This window comes from Abramis brama (assembly GCF_963993115.1).
Source record: "Abramis brama genome assembly, chromosome: 24".
Taxonomy (NCBI): domain Eukaryota; kingdom Metazoa; phylum Chordata; class Actinopteri; order Cypriniformes; family Leuciscidae; genus Abramis; species Abramis brama.
In genome coordinates this window covers 29,444,753-29,461,535 of record NC_139986.1, presented here as the reverse complement: position 1 = coordinate 29,461,535, position 16,783 = coordinate 29,444,753, and the positions used below count along the sequence as shown (strand labels likewise).

The following is a 16,783-nucleotide window of genomic DNA, read 5'->3' as shown; positions in this document are numbered from 1 at the left end:
AATTCATCTGCAATTAAACTAATATTTATAAATATCAATATTACATTTATGCAAAATATAATTTTGTATTTTTCTTTTGATTTATTTATTTATAAATTAATATATATTATTAATTATCCTGATCATTCAGAAAAAGACACAAACCGTTCTGAATTGTGAAAATATTTAATGTCAGACAAAGATACAGGTTTTCATAAGCTTTACATTTCAATAATTTGAGGTTCATTTGTTCAGATAGTTGTAAATATTTGACGCAATTAGCATTTAAATTGAAAAACTCTGCTTTTTCAAAATTTTACATACAGCAGCACAAAAACACCAACACGACATGAAACGAGCTCAGTCTCTGTCTAGACACCAGCGTATGTGCCGTTATAGAAGAAAGGCTTGTCTGAGACACAGTGACCTACGACCTCTGGAGTCCATCTATGAACCTTCGGCTGGCCCTTCTCATCTGGCCTCACGATGACCGTGCTGCGGGACGCTAGCGAGGGGTCCTCGTCAAAAAAGTTGAAGGGACGTAGGAAGAATCCCACCGAGTTTCCTGGAGTCGCTGTGTTGGGAATGTCTTCAGAATGAGGAATGTGTAGGAATCCCACCGTCACCCAGGCAACCAAATCCTGCAAAGAAATATGCAATTGTGCATTTTTAGATTCTTGCATATCTTTATCTAGTAATTTACAATCAGAATTATAATCTTAAACTAAAAATATTAAAATACGTTTTCGTTAATCTGTATAAAATATAAGATATAAAACCTTAAAGGGTTCATGGCATGAGAAATCAAATTTGCCTGTGTACTATTTTAACATGCTGCAAGTTTCATAGCTTAAAACTTTCTCATTATAAAAAAAAGCATTTAATTAATAAAAATTTTCAGAGCAGATTGTTTTGTCAGCGAGGCAAAGTGTACTACAGAGTTTAGAAAGAAACTTCTGCAAAAAACTTTATTAATATTATAAGTGATCAAAAAATATGTCATGATCCCTTTAACTTATTTTTAGTTAGTTGCCTAGGTAACATTTAAAATTTTCGTTTCATTAAAGTTGAAGTACTAAAATAAAAGTCTGTACTAAAAAAAACTGTAGACATAAAAATAAAAAATTACTAAATTACTAAAAAATTAACTAAAATTAAAATGGAAAATATATTAATAAAACCTAATTAACAATATTAATAAAAATAATAGTAGTATATTGATACTAAAATGACACTGCTATCAGTGATCTGTTTGTTGTTTATGACACTGAATTCAGTAGAATACTAATATTTGTTTTTTGCAGTTCTGATGACATCACTTCCTTTTCCTACAGCCATGTGGTTCATCTGATTAAATATCTGATAATCTAGCAGTTTGGCATATCAAATTGTGAATAGGTACTATTTAAATTGATGCCATTCAAATATTTTTAAAGTTGGTACTAGTTTATCGTCATTGCATTTTATTTATGTACCTGTGTAAATACTGACTATGTTGCATTGTGATACTTTTAGTGCACGTGAGGACCTGTTTGGGCTGCGCAAGGTCTATTTGCAACTGGAGGTCAAGTAATTCTACAAGTCTCAATCTGTGTACCTGGTTAACAATGTTTTCATTGTTACGAATGTATTCCTCAAAGGAAACAACAGGCTCCCAAGGGTCATTCTGGGTGTAGATGCTAGTGCTGGTGACCTCGCTGTCCTTGTGTCTGGTTACAGCCAGTGGGTATCTGCAATCAACAAAATCATGAATATTTGCTTAACTGCACCACAGAATGCAAATAGACAAATGTTTTAACTTCTGCATTCTGCGAGAGCCAACCTTGCCCAAGTAATACCATTTTCTTCTCTCCAGCCCCGGGGCAAAACACTGTTACCATGTGAGTTGTACTGGATTCGATAGCCCTTCTTATGCCCCCACTTGTTGTTTTGATTTGGATTGTAGAAGTGCAGGTATTTGGGAAACTTCTTGCCAAAGCGGAAGGCAGCACTACGTTCAGTTTCATGCTGCGTCCTATGCAGCTTCGATTGCACAACGGTGTGTTCTGGGCTCCAGGGGTTGGTAAAGTTAACATATTTCAGATCAATGGATTCAAAGCTGTTGTCCCTCCCTGTTAAAATAGACAGAGCAGGTCTTTATTAAGTGAAACACATTATGCAATCAGCTCCAATTTACCATCTATTGTGTTGTAATTTGCACAGAGATCACAAAATAGATCAGATTGACAAATAGAATTCAGATTGCACACCGATAACAACTCACCTGCAATGTCAAGGTCCACTTTGTAATGAATTAGATGGGTGTGCAGGTTCCCAAGTACATAGTTGTAAACCCTGGTTCCATAGTTCAGTCCGTTTTCCGTGAAGAACGTTGCATGAATATACCCAGTCGCACTCACTCTAGACTCCATTACACCATTCTGATAGAAGACAAAGTCCCAGATGTAGTCGTAGTTGTACACAGTCGATGTGGTTCTGACCACCAGAACGTGATTTTCCAAGCCTCCATAGAAATTAAAGCCTCCTTGGAAGTTGCTATTGAAGTGTCTTCTCAGAGGAATTGCAGTGGTCATTTCAAAGATGCAGAGAGCGTTTCTGTAACGCACAGGTTTGTCCGTATCATAGTAATGGTAAAGGTCTACAAAATGAGCAATTTCTGGACAGTCGATCCCAGGTGCCAATTCATAATCCGAGGTGCCCATCGCCCACCCGGCGTCAATGTATTTGGTCTGCATGGCGGCCGGTGTATCTCCAGAATAGAAAGCGATGGCTTCCTGCAAGCTGATTTCATAAGCGATTCTCTCCCCATTGAAGCGAAGGTCAAAGATCTGCAACCCAGCCGAAGAGCGAACCCGATAGGCAAAAGACCATCCAGCATATTCCACAAAGTTCTGATCCACCTGGAATCTGCGGCCTTGGGGTTCGACAAGCTTTGCTCCATGGATGTTCGTCCGTGTGTTCATGTGTCCACGGGGAATGTAAGTAGAGAAAAGATCCTCTTCATCATGCTCCGGCAGCTTTAATTTAGAGATCGTCCCTTTCTCGTACTTCTCCACAAGTTCCTCCACGCTATCGAAATACTGTCCGTTATACCACACCTTCTCCACAGTCCACTTATTGTGATCCAGGTCTTTGTGGTTAACGAGGACCTCGAAGCCCACGGGGTGGATGAAGTAGCCCTCCACAAACTTCTGCAGCATGATCCATGTACGCCTCTCTCCTGGCCCTAAACCTCGAGGAGCGATGTCCGAGAAGGTCAAGCAGCGATCGGTGCAGTTGCCGAAAGTAAAGCCGGTGCTTTCCTGCAGAATCTTATTTGCTTTAGCTCCGACTTTCTCCAAAACCCCATTCAGGTGCTCGTACTCCACAGAGGAGATCGGCCTCGACTCGAAGCGGATGAGGCGCTCACCCTTGAACGTCTTCAAATGGTAGGACTTTGGGAAGGGCAGGGGGCCAACGACAAACTCTGTTACGTTCGGCTCCATTTGGTTCCCAAACTGGACCACAACACGTGCCTGCCGGGAAGGTTTCGCCTGTCCTCGGTCCAGCGCACGGAGTGCCTCGTGTTTGCGGGGAACATGCAGCTCCATAAGGAGAATGCTGTTCTTCTTGAGGGACTTGTCTCGCGCCGAGGTGAGGCCCAGCTCGCTGCAGGAGTAGAGGTAGTCTCTCACGGCGTTCATCTCTCTGGGAGTGAGATCGGCAAACATCAAAGCTCCGTGTTGAGCCCATTCCCGTGTTCTTGACGAAGCGGAGGACGTTGCTAGAGACGCCAGGAGCAGAATCCAGGAGAGCCACATCTTGGCCCCTGCAAAATGAACAAGCAACTCTTAGAACATCTCATATCATTTTAGTTTTCAAGTGAAATCTTTGTTTATAATAAGTGTGCTAGTGTCCCCATCAAGCTTAAACAGCTACACCAGCCATGCTAGTTCATCAGCTACTGCTTGTCGACCAGTTACTCAAACACCAAACCAGCACTAAACAGCCTAGATCAGCATAAACATTCATTCTGTATCTTCTACTAAAAACAAAAATTCAAACTCTAAGCTTTAAAACTATGACCACCAAACTCTGCACACCTTCTGACTTGATTTTATGCTAAAATATCCCAAACATTGTCGGTTCAAATGGGCCAAGACTATTAAAAATCCAACCTATCTATCTATCTATCTATCTATCTATCTATCTATCTATCTATCTGTAATTCTGTCTGTCTGTCTATCTATCTATCTATCTATCTATCTATCTATCTATCTATCTATCTATCTATCTATCTGTCTGTCTGTCTGTCTGTCTGTCTGTCTATCTATCTATCTATCTATCTATCTATCTATCTATCTATCTATCTATCTATCTATCTATCTATCTATCTATCTGTCTATCTATCTATCTGTCTGTGTGTGTAATTCTATCTATCTATATTCAAGTACATAAGTATGTCTTTCAAACATTTCAATCTAATTTTAGCCGTGCTTTTAAGCAGATCTTAATATTTTTAGAGCGTCTCCCTCTTTGAAGCGGTGCGTACTTTGTACAGAGAACCTGTACCAAATTATAGTAATAAAGATACAAGGGTGGCGTGAGCCAACACCTCTCTCTTCCTCGGACTAAGATGAAAAATAGATTAACCATTATGCTGTATTTAACTACCCCACAGTCGTCCTCCAACTGAAATGGGCTGTTTTGAAGCTGACATTGATTTTCTGCCAACCAATAGCAGTAACATTTTTCATAGTCTTCTTGTTTTTTCTTTGGTTCCATATTGTCACAATCTGTTTCTAAGATTTTCTCCTGCAGTGTCGATTTAATTGCTCTATTATGTAACCCTCCATTGCATGAAGGTCCAGTGACTCACCTTGTAATTAGAATAAAAAAGGAGTGACAAATGATAACAGCACATATTAAAAATCAATGAATGAGCTTACCTTCAGTGACTGTTTCCAAGTTTGCAAGCTTGATAAATTCCCTGGAAGCTGCTACAGCTGCAATGTGTTGTTTCGATCAGCCAGTTGGTGCAGTGCTCTTCTGAATCGTACTGCTCTGATATTTCTGCTTTTATCAGCCACCCACTGCTCTTGAATGGAAGGTGATTGGCCAGCAGAAGGTCATTAAACTTCAGAAGAACAGGCAAGAGATGACACTGCATGAAAAGTGTGATTTTCATCAGTTAATGTCACTGTGTAAATAGCCGTGGAGGTTTAATGGTCACCCAGCTAGCAGGGAACGTTCTTAGAACTAACAGTCCCTACAAGTTTGGTTAATGTTCTGAAGAAAACATTTGAATGTAATGTTTAACAAATATTTTAAGGATGTTTTCTCATTTTAAAAATGTTCCTATAACATTAAATGTAAACTAAGATATAACATTTTAACTGCAACATTGGTCTGTTTGTCAAAGGATGTTTTGGGAATGTTTCTGAGGTAACAAGTTGTACAATGATCTCAATATAACATTGTCCCAATGTTTCATGATAACAAAAGAAGAACATTCTCTCTGTCACATTAGGAAAATATTTTGAGGATATCATTGAGAGATGAGATGATGAGTGTTTTTTATAAAACGTTCTTGTAATGTGACGTGTTAACAAAACTAGAACATTTTAAATGTAACATTTAGCAAACTACACAATTATTGTTAAATTGAGCTTGCTGGTCAGTAAGCAGGCCAACAGGGTTCACGATGGAACATATGGTGCGTTTAAGTACTCCTGGGAAGTTTGTATTCATGAGGTTTTAAAAAAAAATTATGTTTTAAATTTATAAAGCCACTGTAAACTTTATCATCACATATTATATTGTTATATTATAATGCTATCATATTTTGTGTAGGCATTAGCTTACTTCATTGTCACAATGTCACTGCTAAATACCTAAGTATAGTGGTATTCCACAATGTTTCTCACTGACACACTGTCTCCTAAAGGCCTAACCACTGCAGTCTACACCTTGGAGTCTATCCATGCTGTTAAATAAAAGTCTGTAGACAAGGGTTAGGGTTAACCTTAAACCTTAATTTCTAACCCAGACCCGGTTTCACAGACAGAGTTTAGATTAAGCCAGGGTTAGGCCTTAGTACATTTAATTAGCTTTTAAAAATGTGCCTTAGAAAAAATTTACAATAAACATTACTGGTGTGCATCTTGAGACAAAACAATGGCACTGACATATTTTAAGATATGTCAGTGCAAGTTGCTTTCAGGTAAAACAGCTCAAACGTGCATTGTAGTCTGGGACTACAGGCGTAAGCCTTGCCTGTGAAACCGGGGGTATATTTTGAAACTTGTATAGAATAACGCCAATGTTAGCAAAGTGTTGTGTTGGACAGAGGATTAACCCTAAACCAACAGGTTGTGTAACAGTGCCACACAGGGTGAAAAGCAAGTTGACATTATTAGGCATAAAAGTGTTTCTAAAGGAAAGGTCAATAATTTGTGCAAAAGGATCATTATGGGTCACATGAATGTAACTCTAATGTCACCATGATACCAATCCATTAGTTTTTCATGTAGGTAGGTATACAGAATTTTATATGAATACATATGCATTGTTTGCTCTGTTTAATATATAATATGTTTGCTCTTTTAAATTGCTGTTTGGCAGAGCAGTGGTAAATATATGTTGTTATATATGGTATATAAGGTATTGTAAGTTTAATTTTTAATCATGCACTACAATGAAGACACCATTTAACCAATTGATTAAATATAACAGCCAGCTTACAAATACAACTAAATAAATAGCATGTGTACATTTTTTCATATTCTTTCTTTTAAAACATGTCATCTTTTCCTGTAATTGCAATGTTACCACATGTTCTCAGAACATTTTTAGAACAAAAAAAATCTAGCTGGGCAGGAACTGCCGATAATGAACATGGAAATGGCTTTGACTGAGAGTTGGTACTTCTGTACATTGTGGGCTAATTACTCCAATGTAGAGAAAATCTGGAAATTGAGATTTGTCTTATAAGGATGCAAGGATAATTTGCCTTCTGTGCCACTAGAAGACACACATGACATTAATTATATTATAGTGGATTTATACGTACACTGTAAAAGATAATGCACTTTTAACTTAGGCTATAGTTGAAACAAGATGATATTACTTAATTGTTTCTGCTCTGTTGACATTACTCATTTTTATTGAGTTTTAATTACTTTCTGTTATGCATAGCTTTTTTGTTCAGCGAAAATGTGGTTAATTTGTGCATGTGCTATAAAGGAGAACACATGTCCGCGGGCAATTTCAATAGATTTTTGCGCTCTTGTTTTGTGTTGTGGAATGAAGGTAAGTTATTTACTTTGACAATCTAGAAATATGTTAAGGAAAAATGGTGTAATTGTAATATAAACACTGTGAAATGGGCCGCGAAATAAACACGCCTCATTCTGATTGTCACATACTGAAAATGTACCAGATATATATGAAATATTTATTTTAGTGGAAAATATTTAATTCTGTAAAAAATAATGTTAACTGTTCTGATACCCTTTTAACTTGGATCTGTTCTTCACGCAGGTTAAATGAAGTGGAAATGCATATGCAGTGGGCATGCAAGTTGCAATGACATTTACTCAAACATTATAGACTAAAACATGCTTGCCTGACAAGATCATCTTCTCTATCATTCCTCAACAAAGAAGGAAGAGCCGTTCCTTCAGTAAGAAGAATGAAGGAATGATGGCCAGCACTTCTCAACAAACGCCAAGAAAGAAATCTACTATACCCACAAAGGCTGATGAAAATGTCTGATTATAATAGCCTACATATTTATAAAATTTGTTTATATATGACTTGACTTAATACACAAAAACTCTGTGTATAGTACCTTGTGAGTAAGCAAGTAAAGTGAGAAAAAATGTGGTGTGTTGTTACAACCTCTGGCTTGAGCTTTATTGACCCCTTGCATAATTTGAATTGTTTATTTCTTCAGCTTTCAGATTTCTGCTAAAAATCTACAGCAAGAGATTTATGTCTCTGGACATCCATAATTCACGTTTCATGGAAAATTGGCAAATCCAAAAAGTGAATGTCTGGCCAAAGACGAAGTTTTCTTGTAACAGGTTTATACACAGGTAGGCTGCATGTTTTATCTTCTAATTGAATGTTTAGACTTGTGTATTTACTTGTGTAAAATGTTTGAGGCTGTTTATGCCAAATTATGGGGTTGCAGATTATTGCATTATTTCTGCCATTTTTTTTTCTATTAAGATATTTATTTTGTTAAGGAAAAATGGCTGGAAAAGTGTAAAGAATTAGAAAATGTGAAGTGTGTGTCATGTTCTGACAATAAAGAGTATTTTAAAACCACAATTAACAATCTGGTTTCTACAACTTTCACTTAAACTGGAAAGAAAAAAAAAGTGACATTTATCGTGATAATTATCGATATTGACTGATGGAAATCTTTATGGTGCTAAATTGTTTTGGCCATATCGCCCAGCCCTACTGAACACTTAATTACTTTTTGTGTTTTAATAATCAAGTTATTTTGAAAATTCATCTCCATTTTTTATATCCGATAGAAAGCCACTGCAAACCTACGATCCCGAGGCGTCAAAAAGACATCTGATGCCCCGTCCGAGACCGTAGCCTCGGGCTAACTTCTACTTGCTGCGTGCTTTGTGTGTTTTTTAATGCTATCTTACATTTCATCCACATGTCCCTCTTAAAAGTCTATTTTCTTTCCCTATAATATGTTCATTCATGTCCTTACGCTGTACTGTAGCCCAATGTTAAATTTACATGAATAACCTATACAATATTAGTCTGTATGTCACATATATTGTTATATCTTAACAATTATCATATACTAATATGAACCATACATTTATTTAATATTAATATTAAGGGAGGGGTTTACTCAAAATAATATAATTGCACAGGCTGACTAATAGCAGCAAATATATCTGCCAATCAAAAATTAAGTTGTGGTTTCATCCAATAGGTACTGTGGCAAATTCATGGTGGTTTTATTCATGTATTCAGAGACATACATTTACATATTATATGTTAGAAAAAGCATTTAGGTAATTTTGCAGATATCAGGAAGGATATTAGAAGGTTTGTACATTTTTCTTTCTGCCCAATTCCATAGTCATATTATCACATAATTTCCTGTACACTTTTACCTCAGCTTTCCCTTAATTATATCAGTATTTTTACAGAACAATACTACTTATAGCTTTGGGCACACATATTGAAGCAGCACTATATCAGTTATACAAATAAAATATAGAATATACAGTTTTTGCATACTTTATGCAATGTTAAATTTAAATTGTATAACAATGAATTTAACAGAATTATGTACAATATACCATAATGTATGTTGAATAACAATCTCACTCTAAAAAATGCTGGGCTGTTTTAACCCAATGTTGGGTCAAATATGGACTAACCCAACGTTGGGTTAAAAAATGCAATTTAAAAATGGACAAATTGCATTTTGGACAAAATAAAAAATGGACTAAAATGCAATTTTAAATGGACAAATTGCATTGGTTACATTAAAAATGTAACCCAATGGCTGGGTTTGTCCATTTTTAAATTGCATTTTTAACCCAACGTTGGGTTAGTCCATATTTGACCCAACATTGGGTTAAAACAACCAACCATAGCTGCCAATAGCAACATCTCTAATTCAAATGTGATAAATAGTCAGATTATTAGCAGTTAAAATTTTGTGCACTTTTATATTTTCCATGCACTATTATATTGCATGTTATTGTATGTTTTCTATAGATCAGGCACAATGGTTCACACTTTCTGGTGTGACAGATAAAACAAAATGTGTGAACAGGATAAAATTCAGTGGATATTCCACAGTTATACTGTTGATGAAGTCAAACATCTTAAAGATATTTTCTAAGGTAAGTCCAGTTGAAGTCCCCCTATGGTGAAAATCCAGCTGTTTATATGTCTATGTGGTGTTTTTAATATGCTTTAAGACAAATCATGTGTAAATTCATAAGTCGACTCCATTGCTGAGTATTTTCTCCTTAAAACTGCAGTGAACCAAAGACAGTCTCAAACACACGCTTTGAAATCGCTGGTGTTTCTGACGTCACAAACTACCTTGTAACCAATCAGATCAACGTGTGATCGTCAACCAGTGGATCTCTGAGCTGAGTGAGTGAGTGGAGGCGGGGCTCATTTGCATATTCATAGAACCGTGCATACTAAATGAGGCAAGGGTGTCGAGTTACATTCAAGATATTCAAAATATTTTATGGCATGAAGAAATATTTTTTTTCAAAGAAAATTTTGCTGATCAAAGATGAGTTTGATAAAGTTTGAAGTGCTAAAATTATAGACTACAGGGGGACTTTAAAATGAAAATAGTATAAAAAGGAATTAAAAGAAAAGACCAGATGTAGAAACTTTAAAATGCAGTTCGCATATGTTAAATCGATACAGCTCATATGCACTTTTTCAACAGGGAGTAACAAAGTTCTGACAGCTGAAGTGAATCACATTGTGAGACTGATTGGAAAGACAGCTGATGCTGTTACTGCTGGTTTCACACCAGTCAAATCCATCTGACATGAAGTAGGCCATCAGTATACATGCAATATGAGGCTGTTATGGTTAATTATTAGCTTGTGTACAGTATTTCATAATGCTGGCCTGCAGAGAGTTTAATGATAAACACTTAAATCCCCAAAGCAGTAATCTGTTATGTGTGCAATATTAAGATAATGAAATATTAAAATATTTTACATTTGTGTTTTACGATTATAAGTATGCTTGCTCAGTTTTAATTCTTCACTTGTTTGAGACTGTTTGTGTTTTGTTTGTTTTTGGATTAAAGTTTATGTTTAACATTCGTCTTCCCTGCACTTTAAACTTTACAAGTCTATTGGTAAAATATCCAAAAGAAAGGCCAGCAAGACCTATTCAATAAACCTTGAATAATGCTATCCAAGTCTCTGTAAACAAGTTTTATTTAACACTCATTTTTTGCTCATTATTTGAAAATTATTTGTTTTGTTTTTTTTCCCCCAAGCATCACATTAATACATAACATTTTCCACCATTCAATATTCTGGTATTATTTTTTTTTTTTAAACCCAAGGACACATTAATGCAGAGGCTTGTAAATGCAGCAATACACGAGTCAAATTATTATTTTTTTTGAAAACTTGATACATATTCACCAAGGTTGTATAATGTTATAAATGATTTGTTTTAAATTCCCGTAAATTATTTGCAGTAATGCCCGCTTTGGTAGACCTTAGACACTTTCTTTTCATACTTTCTACAATATAATTTAATAGTGTATGTCCATTCCTCAAGATTTGACCATTTTAACCTTTCTGTCACAGATCAGCCAGGCTCTCTCACTTCCACCACACAGCGATCTCTGTCACTAGACTACTAATCACGAGCACCTGTCATCAATTACACCATTATCAATGCACTACATAAGCACACACCTCAGGCTCAGTCAAATGTTTGGCCTTAAACAAGGAAAGGCTCCTTTACCTGCTCTTTGCATTTCTCCAGAGTGTGTTCCAGTTTTTCCAAGTCTCTTCCTGAGGAAATCTACAGTACGTGCAATACTGAACTTCATCCCCACTACTGAGGTGTGTTTATCTCCGTTCTCCACCTGCATCGTGAGAAAGGATTAAGACTGTCATTCTTCTGCCTGTTCTTCCCATCTGATTTATTGACATATTACTCACCTGCCTCTGCCCTGTGTTGCCAACACTTGTGTACCTGTGTTCAGTATATATATCCTGACCCTATCATTTCCTTCTCATTTGCCAGTTTCAGATGGAGACACTTTTACCAAACAACCAGCAGCATCTCATTCTCTTCTTCATTCCTGCAGATCGAACTGATGTTAGTCATCAAACTAGAGATTGTGATGTTCTTGTTTGGTCTCAAATATACTGAGCCGCCTACCAGGAAGACAACATTTTATGTTTTGATTTCTTATTGGTTTACTCTTACCATTAGTACCATGTAATTGACCATGGTCACTATATGGAGCTGGTCAAACAAGTAGATCAGCGTTTCAAAGCATCAGAATTGTTTACGCTCTTCAAGAAGTCAAACTGACTTACAGTGACTCTGCATGTTAATCTGAGATTGGAGGAAGTGTTTTAATATCTTCCTTTCTGAGGTCAAAGTGTGTCTGGATCATTAATACCTGTGTTGAGTGTATATATCCTGACAGAGGTCTGGCCTTCTGCCAGACTGCCCTGTGTAGCCAAATAAAGTGTGTCTGGATCCTGGACAGCTGTGTTCAGTGTATATATCCTGACATTTTCCTTTCCTTCTCATTTGCCAGTTTCAGATGGAGACGCTTTAGCCAAAACAACCAGCAGCATCTCATTCTCTTCTTCATTCCTGCAGATCAATCTAGAGATTGTGATGTTTTTGTTTGGTCTCAAATATACTGAGACACCTACCAGGAAGACAACATTTTATGTTTTTGATTTCTTATCAGTTTAGTATGTTAACTATAATTGACCCTGGTCACTATATGGAGCTGCTCAAACAAGTAGATCAGCGTTTCAAAAGCATCACAGAACCACATTGTTTGCACTCTTCAAAAAGTCAAACTTGACTTAGTGACTCTGCATGTTAATCTGAGATTGGAGGAAGTGTTTCCCTTCTGAGGTCAGAGGTCACTCGTTCAAGCTTAATGTTGCGCATTGAAAAAACATTGGTGTTGGATTTATTTGCCATTGCAATCAGAAATTGCTTGTACGAATAAAAAAACTCATTGAATTAAACTGAAATGGCATTTTCTTGTAAAACAAACTTGGTTAAAAGTAATATTTGCTTTATTTTAGAGCTGAGCAACAATTCATCGCATCTCAAATAAAAGTTTGTTTACATAATGTATACTGTGTATAATTATTTTGTGTATATATATAAATACACACATGCATGTACTTAAGAAAAATGTGTTCTTCCTCAATAGTGTCATTGAACACACACATTTCTACAGTTTAAAACCATCCTAAAGAGACGTGTGTGGTGAAGAGGAAATCTTCTCGGACCGCAGGAAATGTTGTATGGTAGCAGCTGTGTTTGTGTCTGGAAACCCCCCAGATCTCTTTCTCCAAGCTCAGGCCAGAGATGTTGGTTGCGTTTACATGCCCCCTGCTCCTCACCTATTGACTTACTTTATTAAATAAACGCCCCTAAAATCCTTCCACCAAAGTGAGTCTTTATAGGATTAGACCTGCACAAACAGCCCTCCATCAGAGGGATCTACCCTCACCGTCTAAACCCCCTTCTCCCGTTGTGATGGAGGGACATTGGCGTCACCAAATGATGAACTAATGGATGCATCTACAGCTGTGACCCTTCAGACTTTCCACCAATGACACGCTTTCCACATGTTACCAAGGGCCCGTCCACTGCTCGCCATTTAAAACCTGCCAACCTACACATAACCCGACCAAAGAACTGCTCTACACCTGTGGAAGACAGCGAACACTGAGACATATCTGCATTTGGAATATATTGGAAACAAATAAAGACGAAGGAATCAGTTTGTGAAGACATCGGACTCTCTTGTGCTCTGACTGAGGTAAAAACTCATGGTTATGTAATTAATTACTATATTTCATAACTGTAGTCCTGCATCATTGTCTTTTTAAAAGCATGTCTCACTTTTTTTGAGATTTTATGTTAAATGAAGCTAAAAGGGAATGTTCTGGCAAGGTTCTCTCAAAGTTATGAACAAACGTTCTTCCAGTAACGTTTATATAACATTCATTTAAAGTTATCTGGTTTTTAATAATGTTCTCAAAACCTTAGCACAAAAACATTATTTATACAACATTCATGGAACGTTTTTTTCCTGAAACATTTTAGTTGGACGTTCATCTAGTTTAACGAATAATTACATAAAGTTGGATTATTTTTATTGTGCAGTGACCTCTAATACGTCAAAAGATCAAGGGAAATTTTATTTCTCAGTTCATGACCCCTTTAATTTATTAAATATTTTGTTTAATGAATCACAGTCTTTTAAAACATGCCCATTTTAAAAATCAAAAGGATTTTTTTTTCATAGAACTTGTTTAGAAACGTTTTTTCCTGAAACATTTTAGACGTTCATCTAGCTTTTTTTTTTAATGGTGCAACTGCTTCCAAGACATTTTTTATTATTTTTTAAACGGGATGATTTGAAATACCAGAGAACATTAAAAAATAAAGGTTTCGCAACTTAATGGGAACGTTAGCAAAAAAAGTTAGAACATATTTTTTTCCACTGGGATATAAAGTACCAGACAATAATTTGGACATGTATAAGTCATGAAATCTCCAATATAATTATGGGAATGATCAAAGATGTATGTAAAGAACCTCATAATCACAGGCAAGCTTTTACGCATTTAAGACAAAAGGGAAACAAACCGATAGGTAATATTATAACTAAAGTGTACTGTATACACTGTAAAAAAAATGAATCATGTCATTTTTATTACTATTAAACTATTACAAATATTGTGTATATTTTATTAAGAAAATTGTGGTTCAGTGTTTTATTGAAAATCTAAATGAAAATTATTTCACTAATAAAACCAAGAGATACATTTTCCTAATTTTTTCAAGGAAACATACACAGTTTTGAGGCTTGAATTGAGGAACCGATAAATCTGATATAATTAAGGAAAAAAAGGCTACCAGTTTATTTTAAGAGAATTAGCTCAATTATGCAGTTTTATAAGAGACACCATTGTGAGTTCCCAGCATGCTTTGCACATGGCTGGAAATGGAGAGTAAATATTGAAATTAAGTGTTATTCAATGTGTTTTTGAGTAAAGGGAAACATCTGTTGTTTAATGTTCAGTTCTGTTTGACATTTGAAAGAGTTTCTATTATGTTAACGTTTAGATCGTTAGCATTGTGCAGAAGAGGGCTTATGGTTAAGTTGTGAATAACCGCATGTTAATTCTCTGAGTCATGTTGCTTTGTTCATTGAGCAATAACTTTTATAATGATAAAGTAGGAACAAGTTTGTTTCTGTGTTGTGCTAGCAGCAAACAGTCTTTTAAATATGCAATATAACTCAGTCAAATATAAACAGGTCATTTCCATTCACTCAAATTCAAACAATTTTGATTCAACTTTAAATAAAAAAGCATATTTCTCTAAAAAATAATTAATTCAAATGTCATAGACTAAGTAAATTAGAAGATTTTACATGATTTATTCAGGTAGATTCCATGAATGAAATCAAGCCTTAAAAATATCATGTGTAATCATGTGACCATAATTTTTAAGTAAATAGCAGAAACATTTTTAATTGTTTAGGATGAAATAATTACTCTTTTCTTTAATTGGCGTTTCTAGGCTGGATGGTGAAGAACTTCAGCTCTTCAGAGACACAATGAAGGTTCTGCTTGTGTCTCTACTGGGGCTTAATCTGGTCGTCGTCACGGGGTCAGATACTTTACTGCAACCTAACATATCATTTTAACTAGTGCTGGGCAACGATTAATCACATCCAATAAAAATAATATATGTGTTTGTATTGTGTATAATTACTTTGTATATATAAATACACACATATGCATGTATATATTTAAGAAAAATGTGTTATTTATATATAATATAAATTATATATATATGTAGATATTTCTTAATACATGCATATGTGTGTATTTATTTAGCCTCCTGGGACCCAAGAATAGACTTTTGTCCACTGTATTGGACATTATATTTTAGTGAATTTCTCTGACATCATACATGTCACATGACACCTGGGTGTCCTGTAAAGAGCACATTCAGGGCTTTTCAGAGATACCAAATGTTTGGAGGTTTCACCATGAAAACAACTTCTCCTTGGTCTTTAAACATGTCTGACATTAATTTAGTGATCAAATGTTCCATTCTTATGGAAATATGATAATATATTGTAATTATCATTTAAATTGGACTACCTTTCAAATTGTATTTCATAAAACAACATCTCAGGAAAATGTTAAGGGGTTTCAAAAAAAAAAAAAAACTTTCTGTATATATTTCCTATGAAATATTAGATATTATTATTAAAATGTTGCCAATTATTACTCCAATTATTACACTTCTTTTTTCATTAAATGTTGCTCCAAGAACACATTAATGTGCAAATTAGATACAGTGTATAGATACATTGCATTGAATGGGAATATTAATTTATGGCCATTTTACCCACATATTGCATAAAGTAAAATGGTGTATTAATTCATTCCGGTATTTCTTTCATAACATAGTTGAGAATAATCTTTATATAAATTTTGGTTGAAAAAATCCTGAAACCCCAAAATTTATTGCTGATTGAAAAAAAAATCCAATTGTTTTTGCCTATACATATAATTTCATGTCATTTTATTTTTTAAACAACTTAGTCCTGGCGTCCACTACAGAGGACATAGCATAACGTATGAATAAAATATTATTTTTCAAAAATGTTTTTTTACCATTTGTTTATTGTGCTCTAAACAGTGTGATGACATGGAAAAAAACTTTATTACAAAAATTACAAAAATATTTTTTTTCTGTGTATATACTGATATACAAAATTATACACAATACAAACACATATATTATGCAAACACTTTTTTTTTTAATTCGATTAATCGCGATTAATCGTTGCCCTATTGCAATGTTTTGAATAAAGCCGTAACCCTAAGTAGTGGTGAAACTGTAAAAGTCTGATGAAAACTGTAAAAGTCTGCTTTCTTTGACCCCTGACCCTTGACCCCAGGCACTGGTGTGAACACACGGTGGAGGAGACGGTGGAGAGGATGGTCTCGCCCCGTGTGCAGCGAGAGGTGGATTGCTCCTC

The 16,783-nt window shown here is 35.4% G+C and overlaps 1 protein-coding gene and 1 long non-coding RNA gene across 2 annotated transcripts; one reads left to right on the top strand and one right to left on the bottom strand.

The window, feature by feature from the left end:
* Positions 1 to 151: 151 nt before the first annotated feature.
* On the bottom strand, positions 152 to 11,593 carry aoc1 (amine oxidase copper containing 1). The gene is made up of 6 exons (XM_084102030.1): positions 11,470 to 11,593; positions 4,908 to 5,122; positions 2,243 to 3,787; positions 1,802 to 2,090; positions 1,577 to 1,709; positions 152 to 620 (listed from the first exon to the last, which is right to left on the bottom strand). The coding sequence occupies exons 3-6, from the start codon at positions 3,777 to 3,779 to the stop codon at positions 351 to 353; spliced, it is 2,229 nt and encodes a 742-aa protein (XP_083958156.1). The 5' UTR covers positions 3,780 to 3,787; positions 4,908 to 5,122; positions 11,470 to 11,593; the 3' UTR covers positions 152 to 350.
* On the top strand, positions 11,461 to 12,401 carry LOC311074979. The gene is made up of 3 exons (XR_014604414.1): positions 11,461 to 11,570; positions 11,755 to 11,829; positions 12,281 to 12,401. It is a non-coding gene; the product is annotated as an uncharacterized lncRNA (long non-coding RNA).
* Positions 12,402 to 16,783: the final 4,382 nt, after the last annotated feature.

What these genes read in the sequence shown, in the direction of transcription:
- aoc1 (XM_084102030.1), bottom strand. Translation starts at nt 3,779, where the DNA reads ATGTGGCTCTCCTGGATTCTGCTCCTGGCGTCTCTAGCAACGTCCTCC. An exon ending in AGTGGACCTTGACATTGCAG is followed by an intron (nt 2,091 to 2,242) that starts GTGAGTTGTTAT and finishes CTATTTTAACAG; the next exon opens with GGAGGGACAACAGCTTTGAA. An exon ending in ATGAAAACATTGTTAACCAG is followed by an intron (nt 621 to 1,576) that starts GTACACAGATTG and finishes ATTTCTTTGCAG; the next exon opens with GATTTGGTTGCCTGGGTGAC.